The sequence below is a fragment of the Nicotiana tabacum genome, chromosome 6 (assembly GCF_000715075.1).
Source record: "Nicotiana tabacum cultivar K326 chromosome 6, ASM71507v2, whole genome shotgun sequence".
Taxonomy (NCBI): Eukaryota; Viridiplantae; Streptophyta; class Magnoliopsida; order Solanales; family Solanaceae; genus Nicotiana; species Nicotiana tabacum.
The window spans coordinates 139,332,896-139,343,588 of NC_134085.1; the positions used below are offsets into that span (position 1 = coordinate 139,332,896).

The 10,693-nt window shown below is 34.5% G+C and overlaps 3 protein-coding genes across 3 annotated transcripts; 2 read left to right on the forward strand and 1 right to left on the reverse strand.

Moving 5' to 3' along the window:
- The first annotated feature begins 846 nt into the window (after window positions 1–846).
- On the forward strand, window positions 847–1,638 carry LOC142182075 (secreted RxLR effector protein 161-like). The gene has a single exon (XM_075255990.1). The coding sequence runs from the start codon at window positions 847–849 to the stop codon at window positions 1,636–1,638; it is 792 nt and encodes a 263-aa protein (XP_075112091.1).
- Window positions 1,639–3,750: 2,112 nt separating this feature from the next.
- On the reverse strand, window positions 3,751–5,128 carry LOC107812728 (2S sulfur-rich seed storage protein 1-like). The gene is made up of 2 exons (XM_016637887.2): window positions 4,911–5,128; window positions 3,751–4,249 (listed from the first exon to the last, which is right to left on the reverse strand). The coding sequence occupies exons 1-2, from the start codon at window positions 5,043–5,045 to the stop codon at window positions 3,959–3,961; spliced, it is 426 nt and encodes a 141-aa protein (XP_016493373.1). The 5' UTR covers window positions 5,046–5,128; the 3' UTR covers window positions 3,751–3,958.
- A 2,277-nt stretch (window positions 5,129–7,405) lies between these two features.
- LOC107789993 (uncharacterized) lies at window positions 7,406–9,896 on the forward strand. Its single transcript, XM_075255991.1, has 4 exons — window positions 7,406–8,358; window positions 8,607–9,351; window positions 9,435–9,456; window positions 9,568–9,896. The coding sequence occupies exons 1-4, from the start codon at window positions 7,406–7,408 to the stop codon at window positions 9,894–9,896; spliced, it is 2,049 nt and encodes a 682-aa protein (XP_075112092.1).
- The last annotated feature ends 797 nt before the right edge of the window (window positions 9,897–10,693 follow it).

The following is a 10,693-nucleotide window of genomic DNA, read 5'->3' on the forward strand; positions in this document are numbered from 1 at the left end:
CGTTACACGCTCTTGGGAGAATCATATGATAGGATCTCTGAGGATCCTACCTCCGAACCTGTCAATTACGACCAAGCACTACATGATAAGGATGCCGATAAGTGGGTTGCTGCTATGAAATCAGAGATGGAGTCTATGTACTCTAATCAGGTTTGGGATCTTGTAGAACCAACTGATGGGGTTAAACCCATTGGATGCAAATGGATCTATAAGAAAAAGAGAGGTGTAGACGGAAAAGTACAAACTTTTAAAGCAAGGCTTGTAGCGAAAGGGTTTACTCAGAAAGAAGGGATTGACTATGAGGAAACCTTCTCGCCGGTAGCCATGCTTAAGTCTATAAGGATTCTCTTATCCATTGCTGCTCATTATAATTATGAGATTTGGCAAATGGATGTCAAGACAGCTTTCCTTAATGGAAGTCTTGATGAGTGCATCTATATGATGCAACCAGACGGTTTTATGGAAAGTGGCAAAGAGCACATGTTGTGTAAGCTTAAAAGGTCCATTTATGGACTAAAACAGGCATCTAGGGCATGGAACACTTGTTTTGATAAGGCGATTAAAACTTTTGGTTTTGATCAGTGTCTTAACGAATCTTGTGTATACAAAAAGTGGGATGGGGACAAAGTGGCATTTTTGATCTTATATGTAGATGACATACTGCTCATAGGAAATAATGTGGGCATGTTGAATTCAGTTAAGCAGTAGTTGTCCACACATTTTGATATGAAAGATTTGGGAGAAGCGGCTCATATCCTTGGGATCAAACTCTTGCGAGATCGCAAGAAAAGGATATTAGGCTTGTCCCAAGGTCTTTATATTGATACAATACTCTCCAGGTTTAGCATGCATGATTCCAAGAAAGGATTCCTTCCTTTCAGACATGGAATTTCTCTATCTAAAGATCAATCTCCTATGACTGATGAAGAGATAGAAAAGATGAAGGCGGTCCCTTATGCATCAGCTGTGGGGAGCCTCATGTATGCTATGTTATGCACTAGGCCTGATATCTGCTTTGCCGTTGGCGTTGTTAGCAGATTTCAGTCTAATCCTGGGAAAGAGCATTGGACGGCGGTTAAACATATAATCAAGTACCTGAAAAGGACTAGGGATTACATGTTGTTCTACCAATCGGATGACCTGGTACCTATTGGGTATACTGATTCGGATTTCCAATCAGACAGAGATTCTAGAAAGTCTACCTCAGGTAATGTGTTTACTCTTGGAGGTGGAGCCATAAGTTGGAGGAGTATCAAGCAAACTTGTGTTGCTGATTACACCATGGAAGCCGAATATGTGGCAGCCTCTGAGGCAGCCAAAGAGGCAGTTTGGCTCGGTAACTTCCTGAGAGAGTTGGGTGTGGTTCCTTCGATTCAAGCACCAATTACGCATTACTGTGATAATAGTGGTGCGATTGCAAATTCAAAGGAGCCACGAAGCCATAAGAGGGCAAAGCACATTGAGCGTAAATATCATTTAATTCATGATATAGTGCAGAGAGGGGATGTAGTGGTCACCAAGATTGCGTCAGAGAACAACTTGGCAGATCCGTTTACTAAGAGCTTACCACAAAAGACTTTTGATAAGCATGTAGAAGGAATGAGTGTCAAAATTGTAGACGCATGGTTATTAGTCTAAGTGGGAGATTGTTAGAATATACTATAAGCCATGCGTATTGTTATAGTATTCTTTATGAACAATTATTTATTTACTTGTTTAAATTCAATAAAGTTTCATTTTAAATAGATCATGTGTTGGTTTGTGCGTCCATTGCTTACATAGTAGATGATTTAGTGTATAGAGTTTAACTTATACACGGAAGATTAAATCATCGGTTCTTGTAAGACATAAAAGTTAATGTTCACAATCTAATGATGGAATTGGACAAATCATCGGAATGATTGTATCACAAGATTAAATATAATTTATCTTGATTATGGGAATGGTTTAATTCCAACTTCTTGTGCTAGTACATTTTGTATGTATTGAACGGATCAAGTAGAGATGAGTATTTTATACTGACTTTATAAAATAATTTCTCTAGTCCATTTAATGTACTTATACTCTTAATCCTGATATAATTATTATTAGCTGTGTATGTCACTTGTTGTTTTGATTTATTAAAAGGCGAGATTCTTTCGCGAGTCAATAAGCCTGGTAAATTGGATAACAATGATATACATTGGCGAAGTAATAATTAGTTGATGGAATCCATGTCTCAATTTTGAGATTGATGATACTCTTTTATGAAAGCTTATAAGTTTTCATGTGTAAACCCGGCCGGTGGATTTTGTATCCGACACATGAAATAAGTTAAGTGTAAGTCTAAAGGAAGTAATCAATAAATTAAATAGTCAGTAATTTAATTTGATTGATTAGTATCTGAATCTTAACATGGGGAGTTAAATAAGGTTTTATGGAAGAATTTCGAAATTGAACTAAGGAGTGCAATTACGAATTTTTAGTGGAATAATTCGTAATTTATTATGATGGAAATTAGTTTCAGAATTTCGAAATTAATATCATAATAGGAAGCCTTGTTAATTAAATTCTGTGGTCCCTACTGTGCCTAAATAATAGAAAATAGTGGAAACTGTTACTTAGTGGGAAAGAAAACGTGGAAACCGTCCCTTAGTGGGAGAAGGAAACCTAACAGGTTTTGAAAACGGTTTTGACCTAAAAAACGCAGCTATATATATGGATATAAGGACTGGACGTTTTTTACATGATTCTGACTGCGGTTTCTACTAGAATTTTGCCCACCCAAAATTCTCTTTTTTTCGGTTATTGTTTGGGTAACACAGTAGAAGACTGTGGAAATCTGCTAGTGTGTTTTCAACTGAGGAACTGAAGAACGACCTAGATTTGTGTTTACGCTTCAAGAGGTAATCCTAAAATCTCCATACGTGCTAGTTGTTTAGATTACATGTGAATAAGATTCTGTTATTGCTTCCGCTGTGGTATATATTCCATCAATACGAAATGTTAACATCTTGCTATCTTCTAAACAACTGATATATATATATATATATATATATATATATATATATATATATATATATATATATATATATATATATATATATATATATATATATATATATATATATATATATATATATATATATATATATATATATATATATATATATATATATATATATATATATATATATATATATATATATATATATATATATATATTCAAGCGATACGGATTCTTTTACTTTATCAATATATATAAATTGAACTTTCGCTTGATATCATTATCAGTCTCATCGCTAAAGCGATCTGTAAACCTCAGAGCTAAAGCGATTGATATCACTATCAGTCTCATCGCTAAAGCGATCTCTAAACCTCAGAGCTAAGGCGAGCAAAACTAGTTGTGGCAATCCTTCACTGCAAAATTATCTTTTAAAGTAAATAAAGTAAAATTATTTTTCTATATATATATATATATATATATATATATATATATATATATATATATATATATATAAACTGTTAAATTTCATTGACATAAGAGAATTAAAATTATATTCTAATGGCAAATTAAGGGGTTCAAAATTTGTTTTAGGTCAGATATTTAAATTCTAGATGTGACATTTTAGTATTTGTTTTCTAATCCCATAGTAGGAATTTCGAGCTATCGAGGTCTCCAGTTAGTAATTTATATCGGGAAAATTTCTAGTTAGTTAAAATGTTGTAGTATATAATACTAGCTAGTTAGTAATTTATATAAGGAGGAGGTGGAAACAAGACAATTATTCATATTTAACGAGTCTCTCCTACATTCATGGCCACCTCTACATATGCGGACCATCCACAAGATGCATTCGATACATAAAACCTACATAAAGCATTCTCTAACTCACACACAACCTAGATAAAGCATTCTCTGACTCACACACGATAGTGTGTGTTTATTATTGACAAATGCTAGCTATTTTCGTTCTGCTTAGAAGCGGCACTCGGTAGGGCGCATGTTGCACATACGGGGAAGATAACGAGCTCTCTCCATCATACGCTCTGACTCTTGGCCGCGGCTGCCGCCCTCCTGCATTATCCTCCTCCTAAGTGCTTCGCAGCGGCATTGGGTGTCAAAGTTCCTCAATTGCTCGCAGCATTGTTGTAAATGCTCCTGCTGTTGGTTGCTCTCGTCGTCGTCTGTCACCATGCTTAGCTCTTCGCCGTATTGGCCACCTTGTGAAAGGTACATCCTACAGTGGTTCAGCCTCTGCCTCTGCATCTGTTAAAAAAATAGAACAAAAATTGAGAAGAAAAGGCTTTGAAGGCGTATAAACAATTTTCCGGAAAAGAGATATTGTTTGTATATATACTCTTTCTGAAAATACAAACAAATCCCTTTAGCATACAAGGGAGGGACGGTATACCTACAAATTAATTTACAACAAAGCTATATTGTACACCTATACAGATTAACTTATTAGTTCATTTCTCATACAAAGCCTAAGAGTTTATAGAGTTCGACAATGCTATTCATATTAGTCACGCCTAAGAGTTTATAGAGTTCGACAATGCTATTCATATTAGTCATGTTTTAATATTTGATAGGTGGGTCATCGGCTAACACAATATTAACTCAATATTTTTCCATTGTCCACAAGATAGCTTGCTATGAGGGCCCTCGCGCCCAAAGCCTGGCTTACACCACCAAAAAAAAAAAAAAAAAAATATTAGTCATCTCTTGTTTCAAGCAAAACATGTTCGTTAAATAAACAGCCTAGTTTTTATAATTAAATTCAAATTAAATAAAAACTAATATTCCAATATCAAGTCTTTTAGTATTAGTACTATACTAATATATACAAGCCTTCACACTCTTTAACTTTTGCCTTAATTTCGAGAGTCCCACTTCACATATATTATAAACTAATGAGATCTAGTACCTGCTCTTGGCACCTCTGAGAGCCCTGATTGTCGATGTCATCTTCCATCACGGTAGTAGTGACAGTGAACCTGTTGGCACTTGCAACGGCTACCAAGCACAGGAGGAGAGCTGCAACAACGGACAGTTTCGCCATGGCAGTAGTGAGATATCGATCGATGTGTTTAACTTTTTTTGTGATAGAGAATGTGAATTGCTAGTGCTTGTGACGGTGAAGTACTCGGTTGTAGGGGTATTTATAGCGCAGTAGATGGTTTGCATGGAAAGTACGTGTTGAATGTCACTGCTAAGGCAGATAGATGCATTTTGCATGAGAGGAAGACGTGGGCAGCACCAACCATACGCTTCGCCACGTTTATAATTACATGCAAATGCTACCGGAAAGAGCACTTTGTTTGAATACAGAAAGCAAATTAATGCTCATTCTGATTCTTTTGCAGTCTGTGTAGCCATCTTTGGCTTTGGCTTCTTCTGTGAGGAGACAGTGACTAGACTTGGTTTATTAAAGATCACCCATCAGTAAGTAATTGTCACATGTAGGATAGTATGCAAAAATTATACTGCTAATGATATTCTATTTCAAATGGCCAAATTAGATGATTTATAATTGATCTCTATCCCAATATCATTATTAGATCTCATCCCTTATTAAATCAAATGACGAGATTCTTTATCTAAAAAGGGGGGAAATAATCAAAAAATAATCAAATTTGTCCATGTACTATTCAAAATTGAGTAACTTTTGTTTGTTCTTGTACTCCTACTAGCTATTTAAAGTTGAGCAACTTTAACTTCATCTCCATTAAAAGAAATCTCAAAGAATTTAGACACATGGATCCACTCATTTTACGCCAGAGCTCCCTTAATGACAAGGGCAAATACGTCATGATTCGCTAACAACGAGGATATGAATTAGGGAGAACGGCACAAATAGCCACTAAAAGCAGTGGCTTTTATTTTAAAGCCACTGTTTTCAATATATTTAGACTTTAGCCACTCCTTTAAAAAATTTATACCTAACTGGACGAAAATACCCTTTTGGTATAACTTATACCTACGCTATCAACACAAGCAGCAGTTACACAAAGAGAAGAATCGAGTAGCAGCAGCAGTTACCACAACGGCGATCAACTGAGGACGAATCACCATTTCTCTTCCCGATTTCAAAAATTCAGCATTCTAATCCAAAAAAACGTCATAGATAAACAGTAAGTTGTAATTTCATGTGTTTCTATCGATTTTTATTTCGCTATAATTATACCTTTTTAGATCTGTATTGATTTGATTATATATTAGATAAGAATTTGATTTTTTTTTGAATTTCTGGATTGATAAATTTATAGACATTGCCTCCTATGATAATTCTGTATTCCGGACATAGTGTCTTCATTTTGGAAATTGAATTCAAAAAAATAAGAACACTATGTCCTTAACTTTGATTCTACTGGCCTCATTTTACAAATTGAATAAAAAAACTTAAGGACAAAATGTCCCTCACTTTGTTGCTGTTATTCTGTATACAAAGTCCTGTAGCTTGAGTTTCAAATTGTATATTTTAATTTCTGGTTCAAATGTTAAGGACTAACAGTCCTTAACTTTTAAATACATGTTTAAATGTTAAGGACTAGCAGTCCTTAACTTTTAATTCCATGTTTAAATGTGAAAGGACAGGCAGTCCTTAGCTTTTAATTTCTGGTTCAAAAGTTAAGGACTGACAGTCCTTCACTTTTAATTCCATGTTTAAATGTTAAGGACTGACAGTCCTTAACTTTAATTACATGTTTAAATGTTAAAGGACAGGCAGTCCTTAGCTTTTAATTTCTGGTTCAAAAGTTAAGGAATGACAGTCCTTAACTTTTAATTCCATGTTTAAATGTTAAGGACTGGCAGTCCTTAACTTTTAATTCCATATTTAAATGTTAAGGACTGGCAGTCCTTAACTTTAATTACATGTTTAAATGTTAAAGGACAGGCAGTCCTTAACTTTTAATTTCTGGTCCAAAAGTTAAGGACTGACAGTCCTTAACTTTTAATCCATGTTTAAAACTTAAGGACTGGCAGTCCTTAACTTTAATTATATGTTTAAATGTTAAAGTACAGGCAGTCATTAGCTTTTAATTTCTGGTTCAAAAGTTAAGTACTGGAAGTCCTTAACTTTTAATTCCATGTTTAAATGTTAAGGACATGCAGTCCTTATCTTGGTCTTGCACTTACAGTACACCTGTTCTTAATTCTACAAAGATTGCTTTATATCGTATGTCCTTTGTTTCCCATTCTCTTGACTTGTAGGATGGAAAAAATATGCATAATAGTTGCTTTTAATGGTAGATGGACTGAAGACTATAAATATTTTGATCATCAAACAAAGCTTTTCCTAGCACCTGAGTCAATTCAGTTAGAAGATTTCGTTAAACAGATTTTTGAGCTTATTGAATTGGATAGAGAAAAGTTTAAAATAGTGATATGGTTTGATATAAACCTTGGAACAAGCAAAGAATGCTTGTATCCAAAGATTTAGATCTTCACACATGTATAGAGTTGCTAAAAACTCATTCATTCTTCAAGAGCTGTCGTTTCATAGTTGATATTTCGGAAAGAGTTTTTGCATCAACAAGTAATGAACATGCCAACACAAAAACTCAACATGACAATCAAGAGCTATGCCAACAGATAGTTGAAGTAGATATGGTTGAAGCTCAACCATTAAATGAAGAGGTGCATCAAACATTTGATTCTATTCAAGTAGAAGGACAAAGCATTATAGAGATTGACAACGAACAAGCTTTGGGTATTCAAGTCTTAGAGAGTGCACCGGTAATCGAAGTAGTTGCTGACAAAACCTGTACTCAAATAACTAGACGAAGATCAAATTTGAAACAAAAAGAATCCCCAACTACGATATTAAGAGAAAATGCTTCTTTGGAGAAAATAAAAGTCGGATCAGTATTTGACAAGAAGAAGAGTATAATTAACTGTTTTTCCAATATAGCAATCAAAGGACATTTTGAATTCAAAGTTGTTAGATCAAGCTCAACAAGATATTCGTTGACATGCAATGATGATAGGTGTCGTTGGTGTGTGCGTGCTTTCAGAATTAAAGACTCAACATTATTCAAGATAGTAAAGCTTGAGAAAAATCATGACTGCTCTGTTAACACTAGGAAAGCAGATCAAAGGCATGCTACTTCAAAGTTGATTAGTGGTTACATTATCAATAATCTTCGGGACCTAAGATTTGAAGTTACACCAGCTTTTGTCATGGCAGAGATGCAAAAATTGCATGGACTAGACATTGGATATCACAAGGCGTGGCGTGCTATTCAACATGCTTCCGCTTTAATAAGAGGAAGTCCCGAAGAAAATTATGAATTATTGTGTTCATACTTGTATATGATGACAAGTAAGAACCCGGGAACTTATACTAACATAAAGATAGACGACAACAACAGGTAAACAATTTAGGACATGCTGTCTTTAGCCTTGTTAACTTTTGAGTTGTAACCAGAAGTTGAGGACTGCCTATCCTTAAGTTTTGAACTTGTAATTAAAAGTTAAGGACTTCCAGTCCTTAAGTTTTGAACTTTGAAATAAAAGTTAAGGACAACATGTCCTTAACTTTATAACTTGTAAATGTAAGTTAAGGACTGACTGTCCTAAACTTCGGGTATTTTAACCTTGTTTTATATTGTATTTTCAGGTTTCTTTATATGTTTTACGCATATGGATCATCGATAGCTGGTTGGAATCATTGTAGACCAGTGATTGCTGTTGATGCAACTTTTTTGAAGTCAAAATATCGTGGTGTTTTAATGATTTCAGTTTCAAAAGATGCAAATAACCAAATTTTCCCATTAGCCTTTGGAATAGCAGAATCTGAAAACAACAATTCCTATGAGTGGTACTTTAGTCATCTTCGCAATGCAATTGGGAGCCGTGAGAATTTGATTTTTTTATCAGACAGGCATCAAGCTATTGCAAATGGCATTGTAAAGGTATATCCTGAAAGCCATCATGGGATTTGCATCTATCATTTGGAGCAGAACCTAAAGCGAAGAAAGGTGAAAAGTGAGGTCATAAAACTTTTCCAAAGTGCTGCAAGAGTATACAGGCGTAAAGAATTTGACATATACATGTCAGATATTGCAAATGTAGATAAGAAAACTTATGACTACTTGATGGAAGAACCACCGGAAAGATGGGCACGTTCTTGTAGTCCACGACGAAGATATGACATACTCACAATAAACATAGTTGAGTCGATGAATTCAGTGCTATTAGAAGCAAGGGAGCTGCCTATACTAAGAATGATGGATTTCATTCAAGTGAAGCTACAAGATTGGTTTTATGAAAGAAGAAATAAAGCAGAAGGAACATTTTATGATGTTTCTTGTTGGGTAGAGGAGGAATTGAAGAAAAGAATAGATTTAGCATTTACTTTGAACGTAAGTATTATGTTTTATGTTTATATTATGATTTTAACATTTTTTAACATAATGTACTCACTTATAATTTTTCAACATTGAAGGTCTTCCCCGTTGATTCATGGCGTTCTAGAGTTGAAGAAGAAGGAATAACTTTCTTGGTGGACTTAAACAAAAGAACATGTGATTGTTTTCAATTTCAACTTGATGAATTACCATGCATACATGCAATTGCAGCTATCGAGAAGAGAAACATCAAGAAGTCCGACTTTTGTTCGCACTGGTACTTAAAGGAATCTTGGCTGAAAACATATGAAAGACAAATACATCCTGTAGGACATACTGATTCTTGGATTGTACCAGAGAGTGTTAAATCACAAATTGTTAAACCTCCAGATTTCAAAGTGCCACCAGGTAGAAGGCAAAAGAAAAGGCATATTCCTGCTACCGAGCCATCAAAAATAACATTCAAATGTGGTCGTTGCAGAAGAATTGGTCATAATAGAACAACTTGTATATATTCTTTGGCACTCCATCCATTTTCAAGAAAGCATAGAGAAGAGTAGAAATATACACTTATGTTTATCGACTCTTTTAAGTTTTTGCTATAGATTGTATTCATTATTATTCTAATTTAAGCGGATGCCTAGATTTTCAATATTTATATCTTGTTACGTTCTTTTAATTTCTTTTGAGTTCAACAATTAAAAGTTATTAACAGGAGTCAGTAAGTTCAACTTACAATTTTGAAAACTTAAGGACTGTCTGTCCTTAACATTGAATTTCAAGTTCAAAAGTTAAGGACATGAGGTCCTTAAGTTATAGTCTCATGTTAAAAACTTAAGGACTGTCTATCCTTAACTTTGAATTTTAAGTTCAAACGTTAAGGACATGAGGTCCTTAAGTTATAGTCCCATGTTAAAAACATAAGGACTGTCTGTCCTTAACTTTGAATTTCATGTTCAAAAGTTAAGGACATGAGGTCCTTAAGGTATAGTCCCATGTTAAAACCTTAAGGACTGTCTATCCTTAACTTTGAATTTCAAGTTCAAAAGTTAAGGACATGAGGTCCTTAAGTTATAGTCGCATGTTAAAAACTTGAGGACGGTTTGTCATTAACTACAGGTGTCCTTAAGTTTGAAATACAAGTTCAAAAGTTAAGGACATGAGGTCCTTAAGTTATAGTCCCATGTTCAAAACTTAAGGACTGTCGGTCCTTAACTTTGAATTTTAAGTTCACAAGTTAAGGACATGAGGTCCTTAAGTTATAGTCCCATGTTAAAAACTAGAGGACTGTTTGTCATTAACTACAGGAGTCCTTAAGTTTAAAATACAAGTTCAAAAGTTAAGGACATGAGGTCCT

Coding starts and splice junctions, on each gene's coding strand:
- LOC107789993 (XM_075255991.1), top strand. CDS start 7,406: ATGCTTGTATCCAAAGATTTAGATCTTCACACATGTATAGAGTTGCTA. Junction 9,352..9,434: donor ATTTAGCATTTACTTTGAAC/GTAAGTATTATG, acceptor TCAACATTGAAG/GTCTTCCCCGTTGATTCATG. Junction 9,457..9,567: donor CTTCCCCGTTGATTCATGGC/GTTCTAGAGTTG, acceptor ATGCAATTGCAG/CTATCGAGAAGAGAAACATC.
- LOC142182075 (XM_075255990.1), top strand. CDS start 847: ATGCATGATTCCAAGAAAGGATTCCTTCCTTTCAGACATGGAATTTCT.
- LOC107812728 (XM_016637887.2), bottom strand. CDS start 5,045: ATGGCGAAACTGTCCGTTGTTGCAGCTCTCCTCCTGTGCTTGGTAGCC. Junction 4,250..4,910: donor CTCAGAGGTGCCAAGAGCAG/GTACTAGATCTC, acceptor TTTTTTTAACAG/ATGCAGAGGCAGAGGCTGAA.